Raw genomic sequence first — 16,576 nt, 5'->3', positions numbered from 1 at the left:
GAGTTTATCCTGACAATCACAGTAATGCTGCTTATAGTGGATATTAGTTGATTTTTCTGTTCACTCTCTCCATCGCCCTCCCCCCCTCCACTGTCTTTTGGTTTAAAAAGCATTCTCTCTCTTTTTAAAATTTTATTATAGTTGATTTACAATGTTGTGTTAGTTTCAGATGTACAGCAAAGTGGTTCAGTTATACATATATTCATTCTTTTTTCAATTTTTTTCCATATAGGTTATGACAGAATATTGAGTAGAGTTCCCTGTGCTCTGCAGTAGGTCCTTGTTGGTTATCTATTTTATATATAGTAGTGTGTATATGTTAATCCCAAACGTCTAATTTATCCTCCCCCCGCCCTACATTTCCCCTTTGGTAACCATAAGTTTGTTTTTTAAATTTGTGAGTCTGTTTCTGTTTTGTAAATAAGTTAATTTGTATCATATTTTTAAATTAGATTCCACATATGAGTGATATCATGATATTTGTCTTTGTCTGATTTACTTCATTTAGTACGATAATCTCTAGGTCCATCCATGTTGCTGCAAATGGCATTATTTCATTCTTTTTTTAATGGCTGAGTAATGTTCCATTGTATATAGGTACCACATCTTCTTTATCCATTCCTCTATCACATTCCACATTTTCTGATCTTGCCTCAGTGCTCCCCAAACCTCACCCCTTGCAAACAAGGCTTAAGCCTTGCCAATCAAGATATCCCCTTTCTTGGGCACATAGTAGTATTTTATGCAAAAGTGGGCATTTAGTCCAAGCCAAGCCTATTAAAATCTCCCCTTGAACTTTGCTTCTTAAACTACCATGGAAGAGTTTATTTTGATAGTGGGGTTAGGGAGAGAAAATGTAACGTAATGAGTATTAAACTGAGTCCTTCCTGTACTATCGATAAGGGTTATCATCTTTGAAAAGTCAACCAATCTCTCCATGACTCAGCCCCCATCTAAAAAATTGAGGATTTGGTCCAAGTCAATGGTTTCTATGATTATTATCCCTTAAAAATGGTTATATCATTTTTAAAAAACCCTGATATATGCACCCAATGGTCCAAATTTCCTTTCGCTGTCTCATATTTTAGATGTCTTATAGCTCATGTATTATTTTCTAGTGTGAATATGTATCACTGGAAGTAAATGCCAGGTAGATTTTTACCCTTATTTTCATTAAACATTGCAAGTATCTGATTTTGTTAAATATATAAGATAAAATTCTGATACCTATTTTTTTCATTCTCTACAACTATAATTAAAATACAGCAATAAAATCTCTTCACTAAATTTGATGCATATTTTAGTTTGATATTTTATATTTGAACAATAGTTGTACTGATCTCTGTTCATTTGTTTGCACTGAAAAAAATCATGGCAGAAAATATTTTTGGTGTTGTCTAAAAGCAAGATGAAGAATAAGCTCTTAAGATTTTATGATTGTTGCCTTATTTTAGGGAGCAACTATATTTCTATCCCTCTGTCAAATGCTTAAATTAAGTTCCTAGCCTGACTGCATGTATGTAACTCTGTCAGACATACACACTTGCATACATTTGTGTGCATGTTCACACACACATACACACACCTTTGGGTACATTCTACCCTAGCACATTGGGTCCATACTGTGCTTGTGGGAAGTTGCGGTCACTTGGGGACTGCGCTAATGGGGATTTCCAGCAATAAGTAATCTCCAGAGAAAAACTGTTTCTTTTCTAACCAATCTGATATTGGTGAAGAATAGTATTTTCTTTTTGGGTTCAATGCTACATTTCACTCTCTGATAAAATGCATAGAGACCTTTTTATCATTTGAAAATCTTGCGTAACAGGAGAGATTTTTTGCAATTTGTGCATCATGGTAAAATTCTAGGGCAGCAAAGCAATGTAAAGGCAGTGTAGAGTTTTTTAATTGTGAGATCTTAGTTGGGCTAAATTGCTTAGCAATGAAAACTGCAATGAATAAATAGTTCTTACTTGCCAAGAGATCAACATATTTCTTAGTATTATAGGACAGCAATACTATAATTTTATCTAAAAAGCTAATAAACCAGTGAAAATATAAACCAGTGAAAATATAAAATATTTTACCTTTAGAAGATAATTGTGTCACCTTCTAGAAACTAAGCTCTCTGTAATTAAATATAATTCTCATTTCACAATAACATTTGACAGATTAAAATTTAATAAATGCTAAGTCCATTTTAAGGTTAAAATACATATTCTCTCTGGTTAGGTTTTAACTTTTTGTCAATGCATATAACTTATTGAATGTATATTTAAAGATATTAAGTAACATTCATTCAAGAGTTAATATATGCAAAAAGGATAAAGTGTAAGATCATTTTCCATTTAGAATTTTTCCTCTTGAAATCTTCTTGCAGTTATTTGATTACCTCTCCTATGTAAATACTTGAAGTATATATGTATGTATTAGTCTACTATTGATTTGTCCATGTACTTTTTTTTTTTTTTTTTTTTTTTGCGGTACGCGGGCCTCTCACTGTTGTGGCCTCTCCCATTGCGGAGCACAGGCTCCAGACGCGCAGGCTCAGCGGCCATGGCTCACGGGCCCAGCCGCTCCACGGCATGTGGGGTCTTCCCGGACAGGGGCACGAACCCGTGTCCCCTGCATCGGCAGGCGGACTCTCAACCACTGCGCCACCAGGGAAGCCCCTGTCCATGTACTTTTTTACTGATCATTTTGAGATCAAAATATTGATTCAAATATATGATAAGAATACAAATGAGTAGAGAAGAAAACACGAAGGAAACAAGAAAATAAGAGAGAAAAGCGGGGGAGGGAGAGAGGGTGGCAGAAGGGAGGGAGGGAGGGAAGAAGGAAAAAAGGGAATATTGTAAAAATTTCTTCCTTTGCTATCATTTTGAAGAATTACCTGTGTTCTGTATCTATTTTCAAATATCTGTGTGCTAAATTTCTGAGGTGGGAAAAAGTGACATTCCTAAAAAATTTAATAGGATATTTTGTTGTAAAATTGTTTACTAGCCACATAGCTGACTGAATCCTGAAATGGAATGAATAAACCATGTAATACATTTTAAACTCTGTTTAAAATGAGAACAGAGTCCATACAACTCATAATAGATACACTTGTTGATTAATAAACAAGTAGGGGCTTAGTTCATTAACTTAGATTGTGAACAGAATCATGCCTGATGTCGTTTGAGCAACAAGTGTATTAGTTTTTCACACATCTTTCTTCTCAAAAAAATTATGGTAGTTTTTTTAGAATCCATTTTTATTTCGAAATTAGATCATAATTCTCACCAGCAGGACCCACAAATCCCTCCCATGTAATTATGCAGTGTGCTCCCTCTCCTGCAAGACCACTCATGGCTGGAGTTCTCCATTTTTTGGAAGACACAGGCCATCAGTGTGTGCCTTTGAGGTTTGTAGGTAGAGCCATTCAACCCAACACTCAGCTGTGTCTTCTGTCCGTAATCTCAGACTAATTAGAAGTTCTGCTCAATTAATAGGATGACATGGTGGGAAACTGTTAGAATGATTGATGGCGAATTTTTAATGACTGGTTTGGCTATTCATATGTGGGATGCTCTTGTTAAGGTCAGAATAACGTAAGTCTTCTGTTCTATTTTTTTAAAACATGCTTACCCTATTTTCACTGTAATATTTGAAACACATGAGATGAAACAAATATTTTTCCACCAAAATTATTTTATCCAGCATGTTTAATTGTGTACAGTTTATCATGTCTGCCGTTTCTTCGGAGGCTTCTTTTAGACCACCAAGGCAAGAGTGCACTGGAAGCGTTGTGTAAATATGTGTAACTAAAGAGAGATTTCCCGTATGTTTGTGGTCAGATAACCTTTCTAATGCATATAAAAGGAAAGATAAACTTTTTTTTCTGATTCTACGGTGAACCTGATAATAAATACAGCAGCCTGTCAGCTTCAATGTTTTCTGATAGTCACCAGATAACCTCCCTTTTTTGTTATTGCTTGGTCAATCATTTGTCTTGTTTCCCTTTGTTTTTGAGCCCTCTCAGGGCATCATTACCACAAAGCCAGTGACATACTGATTAAATGAGGGATGCAGGCATGAGTTAAAGAACACAGAAGCTACTTTTAATACTCTTTGTTTTTGCTACAGCTCAGATGAAACAAAAATAGAATGGATTTGAAAAAATAAACACATATCTATGAGACAAAGGAGGGACAAAAAAACCAGAGAAGTCCATAGAGAAATAACATGCATGTGAGAAATATATGGTACTAATGTTTCCACTTTCACTTTCCTTGATTAACTTTACATCAACTTTTTTTTTTGGGGGGGGGAAATAAAACCTTTCGTGTAAGACTAGGCTCATAGAGTAATAATAGGCTCTATCTCTCTCTTTCTCGATCTACGATCAAGTAAGATTGGGAATTCTTTTTTTTTTTTAACATCTTTATTGGAGTATAATTGCTTTACAATGGTGTGTTCGTTTCTGCTTCACAACAAAATGAATCCATTTTATATATATACATATGTTCCCATATCTCTTCCCGCTTGCGTCTCCCTCCCACCCTCCCTATCCCACCCCTCCAGGCAGTCACAAAGCACCGAGCCAATATCCCTGTGCCATGCGGCTGCTTCCCACTAGCTATCTACCTTACTACGTTTGTTAGTGTGTATATGTCCATGACTCTCTCTCGCCCTGTCACAGCTCACCCGTCCCCCTCCCCATAACCTCAAGTCCGTTATCCAGTAGGTCTGCGTCTTTATTCCTGTCTTACCCCTAGGTTCTTCATGACATTTTTTTTCTTAAATTCCATATATATGTGTTAGCATACGGTATTTGTCTTTTTCTTTCTGACTTACTTCACTCTGTATGACAGACTCTAGGTCTATCCACCTCATTACAAATAGCTCAATTTCGTTTCTTTTTATGGCTGAGTAATATTCCATTGTATATATGTGCCACATCTTCTTTATCCATTCATCCGATGATGGGCACTTAGGTTGTTTCCATCTCCGGGCTATTGTAAATAGAGCTGCAATGAACATTTTGGTACATGACTCTTTTTGAATTTTGGTTTTCTCAGGGTATATGCCCAGTAGTGGGATTGCTGGGTCATATGGTAGTTCTATTTGTAGTTTTTTAAGGAACCTCCATACTGTTCTTCATAGTGGCTGAACCAATTCACATTCCCACCAGCAGTGCAAGAGTGTTCCCTTTTCTCTACCCCCTCTCCAGCATTTATTGTTTCTAGATTTTTTGATGATGGCCATTCTGACTGGTGTGAGATGATATCTCATTGTAGTTTTGATTTGCATTTCTCTAATGATGTTGAGCATTCTTTCATGTGTTTGTTGGCAGTCTGTATATCTTCTTTGGAGAAATGTCTATTTAGGTCTTCTGCCCATTTTTGGATTGGGTTCTTTGTTTTTTTGTTATTAAGCTGCATGAGCTGCTTATAAATTTTGGTGATTAATCCTTTGTCAGTTGCTTCATTTGCAAATATTTTCTCCCATTCTGAGGGTTGTCTTTTGGTCTTGTTTATGGTTTCCTTTGCTGTGCAAAAGCTTCGAAGTTTCATTAGGTCCCATTTGTTTATTTTTGTTTTTATTTCCATTACTCCAGGAGGTGGGTCAGAAAGGATCTTGCTGTGATTTATGTCATAGAGTGTTCTGCCTATGTTTTCCTCTAAGAGTTTGATAGTTTCTGGCCTTAAATTTAGGTCTTTAATCCATTTTGAGCTTATTTTTGTGTATGGTGTTAGGGAGTGTTCTAATCTCATACTTTTACATGTACCTGTCCAGTTTTCCCAGCACCACTTATTGAAGAGGCTGTCCTTTCTCCACTGTACATTCCCGCCTCCTTTATTATAATTGAGAGAATGTTTCATCATTGTAGAGCTGTCAAGGCATGCTAATATGTTTTATAAAGTTCTTAAACAGATTATGGTTATGCATTTCCAAATTCTTCAGACCACAATTAATTTTCACCAATACTCACTTTAGCATATATTGTTTTGGTTTCATTGTTTACTAAACACTGATCAATTCTCACTTTTCTGAAGCTTTGTAATTCCCGACATGATTTAAATTTCTATTCCAGAGACGTTTACAAGAAATCTGCAAATGTACTGAGAGTAGGGGCTATGTCTTATACGTCTTGGTGTGTCCATAATGTTTTACAAAGTACAGTTCACCCAAGAAAGTTTTAAATTATAGGCATTATACAATATGCTGGGGATTAAGAAGTTACCTTTCCTATGAATTTAAAATAATACCTGGTCTAGCAAGAATGGCAGAAATACAAACACATAACCATTATATAAGTAATTAGTGGTACAGCACAGGTACAAATAAAGTCCTATTTGCTGAAATGAGAGAACAACCAAATGTGCCTGGAGGAACTGGGAAGGCTTTGTCCAGATGACAACTAAACTGAGTCATAAAGATAAATTGTTATTTCACCAGGTGAAGATGAGAAGGAAATATTCTAGATTGAGGAATGGTGTAAGCGAAGACATAGAATCACAAAACACTTAATTTGCAAGAAACAATGAGAAACTCATTAATATTTACTAGGCAATAATTTCTCTGAAGGCAAAGTTTTTTTATATTGACTTTATTCTGTAATTTAATACACTATCTTATTAATCTTCTTTAATATTATATTGGCCAACCTAGGTCATTTGCATTTTCACATAAAAAAGTACACCTATATCCTCTGTATCTATCTACAAAGATTTTGAGATTCCACCATTTTAAATAGCAAACTTTGAAAACTGAGACTGTAATTTTTGAATCTTTATGTTCTTGTTCTGTTTATGGATATAAACACATTGGAGACTCTTTGTAAATAAATAAAAACTTAAAATACTATCTCAAGGCCACTAGATGAGAATAGAATCAAAGCAGAGATTAACAACTGAAGTTTTTAAACATTAGAAGATTATTACCTTCATATTTACTATATGGATATGATGCCTGGATGGATTAGATGTCCCTGTCACCATGTGAGACCACCTAACTTCTGCATAAAGAAAAAGCTGCTGTCTTGCTTATGTATTTTCTAGATTCTATTCGTACTACTAGCTTTTCAATTTGCATCATTTGTGGCTTCTGAGGAATATCCTTGACTATGTTCATTAAACTTGAGAAGTTCCAGGGTCTCTCTGAATAGTTGAACAGACTACATAGAACCCTGGGACTCTCTCTTGCAAACCATGTCTCCGCAAGACCCCTTTTTATGTAAGTACAGTAGTCCCCCCTTATCCGAGGTTTCAGTTACCCGTGGACCACCACAGTTTGAAAATATTAAAGGTAAAATTCCATAAATAAACAATTGATAGTTTTAAATTTTGTGCTGTTCAGAGTAGTATCATGGTGAAATCTGTCCCTGTTCCAATCCCCCCAGGATCTCCAACCGTTGACATCTGTTCCTGACCGACGTCAGGTTTCATATAGTTCAGTAACCGTTGACATCATCGTGGGTCAGTGATCCAGGATCATCCTTCTTCTGATGTATTGTCAGAAGGTCAACAGTAGCCTAATGTTCCATCCCAGCACCTACCTCATTCACCCCAGTTCATCTCATCACGTAGGCATTTTATTATCTCACATCATCACAAGAAGGGTGAGTACAGTAGAATAACCTATTTTGAGAGAGAGGGAGAGGGAGAGAGAGGGAGAGGAAGAGGGAGAGAGGGAGCACATTCACATAACTTTTATTACTGTATATTGTTATAATTACTGTTATTCATTATTGGTGTTATACTGTGCCTAATTTATAAATTAAACTTTATTGTATCAATAGGTATGTGTGTATAGGAAAATAGAGTATATACTGGGTTTAGTATCATCTGTGTCTTCAGGCATCCACTGGGGGTCTTGGAACATATTCCTCCTGGGTAAGACGGGACTACTGTATGTATTTATTGATTGTAACTAGAAGTCAGGTTGTTTTGCATTTATGTATTTTTTAAATGTATTACTTTCAATTTCAACTGAGTGTTTAACGACCCTGTCCCTAATTCTTAGGATACTTCACTTTAGATGCCTCTGAGTTGAGTTCAACCAGATTTGAGAGTTGTGTTATGTAGCTTGAATCTTTATATTTTTTAAATCTCCCATCTCTAGGCCTTTTCTTAGAGATGTTGAATTCTGAGCAGTAAATAACAAGAATGTGCAAATGTCAACCATGGAGTTGTGTTGATCATAAGGCCTGGGCTGTCCTCTGTCCTGTGTATCAGCTGGCAGAGCGTGGCCTTTCACTCGTCCCTGGTGACTCTGCCTGCTAGCCGCTGGCGGCTTAGTTTCCATTTGTGCCTCCCAATGACTCCTTTATTAATTCACAGTGTGATTATTACCTGCCATAAGTATGAGAAGAATTACTTAGAAAGAAAGGATTTTTATCAGCACTCCTTCATTTTGGGAAAGCATTGCTGCTCTGGTAAACTGAGAAATTGTTTTCAAAACATTAAAATTTTGGAGGATTCTGCTGGTAAAAATATGCACAGCTGAACACAAAATGCCTGAAAAGAGAATGATGTGTGTTACTTTCAGGCCTCTTCCTCCTCCTCTTCCCTTTTTCTTTTATTATTATTATTTTTTGATGTGTCCTGCCCCAGTGTTGGGTCTCCTCCTTGTCTGTCTGTCTACTTATTAGTCTTCCTTCTTAGGCATGTTCCTTTTTATGCTCTTTTATGAGACAGCACTTTACTTACTTATAAAATACTGCATTGTGTTTTAAACATTTTAATATGTAAATTCAGTAGCAACATTGTTCATTTTGCCTGAAATCATCATTACTGTAAGTCAGGCGTTTGACTGAATTTGAAAATTTTATATGAACATTAAATGAGGAGGCAGCAGCAGAAAATGCATAGATATTAGGCAAGGTAATATGTGGATAATCTTTCCAGAGCATCATCTTTTTGGCTAAAGAGAACAGAAAATGTCTTAAAAAATAAAAGGTAGGAGTAAAAATTAAAACCATGCTATATAGAAAGGATAATTTGATAGAATGAACACAGTGGAAGACATTGACTCACTATAACTCTGAAAATTATCTATTTGAGTTTCATTAGATATAATGACATACATGGTGGAAGGTAAATTTACCATTGATTTTAAAATAACAATAGTTTTAAAGATTGTCAGATGCATGAAGTTATTTTCTCCTAGTCACATTTGTAATGGCCACCATGTATTTGACAGTGGAAATTCCTTCTGCTGTCTGTGTTACACATAAACTAAAAAAGAAAATGCAGAAATTTAGCAACAGCGTATTGTTGTTGGCTTTCAGAAATTTTCTTGAGAAAACACAAAAAAATAGGATTAAAAAATTTAAGAGTTAGGAGTATTAACTCATTTTTAGGCTCAACCTCACAGATTTTGTATTGGACACCAAAAGCAAATATTGTACAAATATTGATGTTATGATAAATTGTGTTGAACATAATTACAAATTGTGAAGATAAATGTATATTGGTGCAGACTTTGGGGTGGGATATTTTAATATTTCCTATTGAATTAAAAAAAAAACCTTCAACTGCCAATTACATTTATATTCACTTACTAGTTAAACTAGGGCAATCACAATAAAGAAGCAGAAGAAAGTAATTCAGATACAAGAATGCTTTATTTTCATTATTCACACATACAAAAGAATTAACTGAAATTCCACAGATGTAAGCAAAATTTAAATAAATTAAATCCATATATTGGATTTGTACAGAGTCATTAAACATTGAGATTTTGGAGACTACTTAGATATTTAGGAAGATGTTGATTAAAATGGTATGCGTAGAAGGCCCATTGAAAAGGAGCTCCACAATTTTGGAAAAATGTAAACATAGATAATCTGGAAAAATATACTAATATTAAAAGAGTCTACTTTGGGAGTAGTTATTAAAATACATGATTTTGTAAATTTTACTTTTCTAAATTTTCAATAATGGCATTATATTACTTTTACAATTAAAGTTTTCTTGAAAGTGTTTGAAATAATGTAATAAATCTTGTGCATAACATGGCATAAAACATGATAATAAAAAAAGTGATGTTAATGTTTATAATTGTAAACTGTCATATTGGCATTGTCAGTAGATCCTTCAGCAGAAAGGTTAGATAATTTAATGTGCAGTATTTTTGTTTTTTTAGTTTCCTATTTTAAAAGGAAGTTTTATTGTTTGTTATTATTTAATTGCACAAAATAACACTGCTAGAAAGTGTCTAGGACACTGTAAGTCTGAACAGCTTAATTTAAAATAATAGTATTAAAATAAATAAAACTTTTTTCTTCTATGCAGGTAAAATAACTTTGAATACCCTGAATTCTAATCTCAATTCATTGTATATAAAAACAGTGTTTATTATATTAAGGATAATTTATGCATTTTATAGTTACTTGCAATTTCAGTTACCCTCAATCATGTTTCTGAAGACTCTTTAAAAATGAATTTTTTTTAAAGAAAATATATTTACTTATTTAAAACAATTACTAATTGCCCTAATTAAAAATAGTTACTACACTATTGGATTTGGGTAAGGTGTTATTAGTGTAAGCCAAAATGATTAAACCATATCATCTTCTTTGTGTAATTTTAAATATACTTGAATATTATGTATGTCAGTAGATTTGGTTTTTAAATCTTAATTTCTTTCTTTCTTTGAATCTTAATTTTAGTTTTTAAATCTTAATTTCTTTCTTTCTTTGAATCACTGATTGTTCAGATCTTTCCTGCTTTTGTTTTAGAAAACTATGTAATAGGGTGGGGTCAGCCTGAATATTTTCTTTCGGTTCAATTCAGTTCGGTTCAATTCAGTTCAGTTCAATTCACCACTATGAAATATGCGAAGTCCTACCTAAAGTGTGTGTGTATAATGATTAAAAAGACAAGCCGCCTTCACTCCATTGTTCATGTTTTGACAAGTAGGATGTAAAATCAACTAATGAAACGTGGAATGTGGGATAGTAGTAACAATAAATATACTGGTTAAGAGATATTAGTCCAAAAAGCTTAGTCTTTAATGGATTGTTCTGGTAAGATAACTCTTGGATACATGAGATATCACTGTAGTTGTAACCTGATTTTCCAGATTTAAAAATTTTACTTAAATATTTATACATATTATAGAATTTTACTTAAACACCTAGAATCTACAGAAATAAATGAGTCTGAGATTTTATTTTAGTGTTGCATGTTTTAAATAATATATACCTATCTCTCACACTATGTTCGGCAGTATATGTAATTTACATTCTCTATCTTAAAATTCAGGTGAGACAAAGAACCAATCAAATCATAAGTCATTATTTTGGCAGTGTTCTGAATTCTTTTAGAAGGTTTGCTGTGTCTAATATCTTGAAATTTACAGTCATTTTTTAAACTTGTGAATTAATGTTTATTTCCATCTTTGCAAAAACCTTTAAGAAAGGACATTTTGTTTAAAGTCAAACCTAGTGTTTTAAGTACATTTTTTGTTTGTTTGTTTGTTCTGCGGTACGCGGGCCTCTCACTGTCGTGGCCCCTCCCGTTGCGGTGCACAGGCTCCGGACGCGCAGGCTCAGTGGCCATGGCTCATGGGCTCAGCCGCTCCGCGGCACGCGGGATCCTCCCGGACCGGGGCATGAACCCGCGTCCCCTGCATCGGCAGGAGGACTACCAACCACTGCGCCACCAGGGAAGCCCTTAAGTACATTTTTAATGGACAATGAGAAGAAAACACTGAGGCTCAAAATTTTCTATGAAAGAAGAATTTACAACTGACATTTATTTATTAATTCTTATAGGAGAAAATAAGTAGTTACTTGCAAAACTAAATTATTCTTTCTCAGAGAAATAGAATTATTGACTATTTGCATTCTGGATTTATTAGTTAAAATAATTTGTTGTAATATAAAATTTTTTATGTCTGTAACTGACTTGTTTTGGGCAAAAGTAATAGTTCTCATGTAAAATTTATAGATATTATTCTATCTAGCTTTTATGATATCTACTGTGATACGGAGTATTGTTCCATGTTATTGAATTATCTTCTAACCTTTGAAAACTTACTGAATTACAGTTCAAAAATGTGACAGGAAAATAAAGCTATTCTTTTCAATTCCCTTTCTGCTTCTGAAGGAAGGTAAATCATGGCAACAGGAGCTTGTCTTGTTTTCTGAGCATGCTTATGGATATGATGGGTAGCAGTGGAGGCAATGAGACAGGGGTTAATTGCTCTGAAAGGGAAGGAGAGAGAGAAGAAGGAAGCTGGGACAGAGGGTCTAGGAAGTCAGGCAGCAAAGCACAATGTAGAGGCCTCACAAGGCAATGGTCAGGAGAGAGCAAAAGTTGGACTTTGGAGTGATTGGAAACGTGTGACATAAATTTGTTACTGAGTTGTTTATTTTGTGGTTTGTGATGTAAAGCCTCTCAGTTTCCCACGAATTTTTCACTGAAGCCCATATTTTTTTTAACATCTTTATTGGCGTATAATTGCTTTATAATTATATGTATACATATATCTCCATATTTCTAAGTATTGATTCAATAAAGTTCATCTTCTACGATTGACACAGGCAAACAGTAGAAGCAGAACACAGAGAGAGCCACCAACTTGATCTTAAATTAGTGTTTTATGAAATGTGGATAAGGAATGAGGCAATTTGAAAATTTTCGATGAACATATTTTAATGTTTATGTTCCATGAGTAGTTCCCAATTATTTTTTAGAAGATTAAACAATATGAATAATATAAACCTCATTTGAAAAATAACATATTGCCTCATTTATCCTCCAAAGAAATCTAAATTTAAACTCTCTAAGATTGGTGTAGTGTAATACATACTGTAGAAATGATTTATTGGGTTTATCCAAGCTTTTCCATTTTGATTTCAAAACAGATGCTTTACTTGGGCTTCCCTGGTGGCGCAGTGGTTGAGAGTCCGCCTGCCGATGCAGGGGACACGAGTTCGTGCCCCGGTCTGGGAAGATCCCACATGCCGCGGAGCGGCTGGGCCCGTGGGCCATGGCCGCTGAGCCTGCATGTCCGGAGCCTATGCTCCGCAACAGGAGAGACCACAGCAGTGAGAGGCCCGCGTACCGCAAAAAAAAAACCTAACAAAAACAAAGAAAAACAGATGCTTTACTTGATGACTGAAAATATTTTCACTTTAAATGTTTTTTTCAGACACTGTAGATATTGATCTGCTACCAGAGAAAAACATTTTTTTTTTCTCTACGTGAAGTTTTTTCCCCATCTCTTTGGTTTTATTTGTTTTGTTTATGTGTTTTTGTAACTGGGCCAAGGAAGAACTGCTTTGTCAGCACCAATGATGTTTGTGCTGTTGGTAACTCCGTGCAACTTCAGTTCCTTCCAGTAATGGTTATGGTCATCTGACCTAAGAAAATGTCTGCTCAGACTTTGCAAATGCATTAGGTCCACGTGATCTAAAAGTTAAATATTGGCTTGAAAATTGATCTAAAGTTATTCCTGGTTCTTAAATTTATAGTCCCAAATGTTTTTCCAACTTCCATCTCAGTTTTTCAGCAGCTGGGAGAGTGAAGAGGTGATGTCTTCAAGTGCACAGGTGCAGAGTCTAATGCTGTTACCAGAGATTTTATCCACACCCGTTTGTGCCTTATGCAGTGACTTCTATATCCTGGAATGTATGAGATGTTTTGTGTTTATTTTGTGTTTTAGGAACACATTTATTATTTTAGTCAAATTGGACAGTTCTGCATAAGAATTGAGGTTACGGAGTGAATTAATTATTAAAAGGTAAAAACTTGAAAGTTCTATAGATTAAGCAACCTAAACATAAGAAATGAACCAAGCAATACTTTCCAAATGTTTTGGGTGTCACAGTCTCTTAGCAGAAGGTGTGTTTTATTAAACCTTCTACTTTCATGTGATATTTTACAGGCATACTTTGTTTTATTGCGTTCTGCTTCACTGCACTTTGCAGATCTTGCGTTTTTTTCCAAGTTGAAGGTTTGTGGCAATCTTGCATTGAGCAAGTCTATCGGCATCATTTTTCCAATGGTATTTGCTCACATCATGTCTGTGTCACATTATGGTACTTTTTGCAATATTTCAAACTTTTTATTATTATTGTATTTGTTATGGTGGCCAGTGATCTGTGATGTAACTATTGGAAAAAGATTATGACTTGCTGAAGGCTTAGATGATGGTTAGCATTTTTTGGCAATAGACTATTTTTAAATTAAGGTATATATGTTGTTCTTTTAGACATAATGCTACTGCACACGTAACAGACTACGGTATAGTGTAAATGTAATTCGTGTATGCACTGGGAAACCAAAAAATTCATGTGACTCGCTTTATTGCGATATTCGCTTTATTTTGGTGGTCTGCAACCGAGCCTACAACTGGCCCAATGGAGAACCATTCATTTTGAAGCAGCAGACATGATGGCTTTATCTGGTTATGAAGAATTTCCACTTTTTTAAAAAAAATCAGGCACGTACTCATGCATTAGCGTGAAACTATTAAGCAAAGTTTTGAAAATGAAAATTAATTAAATAATTTGATTAGTTTGTTTTAAAAAGTAAATGGGAAGTTTTTTCTTATATCAATTTGTATTACTTAATTTTTTTTTTCTTCTCTTCTCAGTCATATATTTTTGCAATTATTAGACCAGCTTTGAATGCTGTGCTCACAAGTGTACTGGAGAGAGGAGAATACTGTTCTGAATAAATTAATTATTAAACAAGGCTTTTTAGTGGAAAAAGAAACCTTCATTCTCATGGTATATATTACATATATACTGGTATATAAAATTATTACCTGAATTAAACTAAGTCAAATGCCGTATTTTACAATTTTTAGGTAGATAAGTAGAAATGACTAAATTTTGAAACTTCTTTAAAACTATATAAGAAATGGGAAACTATTTTTGCAAATAATATTCGCTTCTATTTTTGAAGGAAAAATTCATAATACTCTAGAATTTTTCTTCATTATGTATAATAAACTGTGATTTATCTAATGTTTAGCATTACCCTCAAATGCCAAATCATTCTGTTCCAAAAATTTAGATTTTTAAATTTCAGTTTAACTTGTATTTTTCTTTATATTTAAAAATTTTAACCTTAAAATCTATGTAAAAATTTTTTTGAAGTATATCATGAATGATTTTGCATGTTTCTGGAGGATTTCTATTTTGTATTGAAAGTTTAGGTAATCACTAAAGACATGTAAGGAGATAATTGCTATAGAAAGATGATGATTCTGCTTGTGGTGAGGACTGCGGAGCGAAGAAAGATCAATGAGTAATGAATTCTATCGTTCTATTTAATTTGAATCCAGTATCTCCTTTTAATCTTCATTGCATTTGCATTAGTTCAGGCACAGACTACTACACTTGGCTATATATTTCCTTTCTTTGGGCTCCTCATCGTGACTGGGAAATGTAACAAAGTTTTTTTTCTGCAAAAAGCCAGATAGTAAATATTTTAGGCTTCTTTGTAGGCCATAAAGTCACAAGTACTTAACTGACACACTGTAGTATAAAAGCCACCATAGATAATGCATAAATGAATGAACATGGCTAGGTTCTAACGAAACTTTATTTATGGACCTTGAAATATGAATTTTATATAATTTTCACCTCTCATAAAATCTTCATTTACCTTTTCAATCATTTAAAAATGTAAAAATCATTCTTGGTTCTTGAGTTATGTATAAATCTGGCCTGTTGTCTGTTTTTTTGTATGGGCCACATGAAGTTTGAAAATCTACACAAATTAAAATTTATTCATTAAGTCATATTTATAAAAATATATCATTTTATAATCAATTTACACATACTCCTCCTTTCCTTACTGTATTTTTTATACCAGCTTTGTTGAGATATGAATCACATATCTTATGATTTCACTCCTTTAATGGCACAGTTCAATGGTTGTTAGTATACTCACAGAATTGTTCATGCGTCACCACAGTCAAATTTAGAACATTTTCATCACCATGAAGAGAAATCCCATCACCATTAACCATCACTACCCATTTTCTCCTAATTCCCCTGCAACCCTAGACAACTACTGGTTAGTGATTTCTATTGATTTGCCTATTCTGTACATTTCATACAAATAGAATCGTACAATATGTGGTCTTTTGTGACTAACTTCTTTTGCTTAGTATTATGTTTTCAAGGTTCATCAGTGTTGAAGCATGTATCTGTACTTCATTTCTTTATATTGCTGAATAATATTCCACTGTATGGCTATCTCACATTTTAATTATCCATTCATCATGTGATGGTCATTTGGGTTGTTTCTACTTTTTTGGCTATGATTAATAATGCTACTGTCAACATTCATGTACAGATTTTTGTGTGGACATGTTGTCATTTCTCTTGGGTATAGCCCTAGCAATGGAATTGCTGAGTCATACAGAAATTTGCCAAATTTCTTTCATTAGTGATTTCTCATTTCATTCCATTGTAGCCTTAGAACATACTTTGTATGATTTCAATCCTTTTAAACTTATTTAGGTTTGTTTATGGATCAGCATATGGTCTGTCCTGGACAGTGTTCCATGTAGACTTGAGAAGAATGTATATTTTGTACATAAAGTTGCTGAGAGAGCAAGG

At 34.2% G+C, this 16,576-nt stretch overlaps 1 protein-coding gene across 4 annotated transcripts in view; it reads left to right on the top strand.

Annotated features, from left to right (window-relative positions):
• DOK6 (docking protein 6) overlaps nucleotides 1-16,576 on the top strand; it is a 415,462-nt gene that overhangs the window by 89,746 nt on the left and 309,140 nt on the right. For 3 of the 4 annotated variants that reach the window (XM_067698862.1, XM_067698865.1, XM_067698863.1), the window contains exon 2: nucleotides 7,388-7,606. The exons of the other annotated variant lie outside the window; for it this stretch is intronic. In XM_067698862.1, the coding sequence (XP_067554963.1) occupies nucleotides 7,493-7,606 (114 nt within the window). In that variant the 5' untranslated portion in view covers nucleotides 7,388-7,492. The remainder of the gene's footprint in view (nucleotides 1-7,387; nucleotides 7,607-16,576) is intronic. 4 annotated transcript variants of the gene reach the window in all.

This window comes from Pseudorca crassidens, chromosome 12 (genome assembly GCF_039906515.1).
Source record: "Pseudorca crassidens isolate mPseCra1 chromosome 12, mPseCra1.hap1, whole genome shotgun sequence".
Lineage (NCBI taxonomy): Eukaryota > Metazoa > Chordata > Mammalia > Artiodactyla > Delphinidae > Pseudorca > Pseudorca crassidens.
Note: the sequence above shows the minus strand (reverse complement) of the source record. Positions and strands in the feature narration are given on the sequence as shown.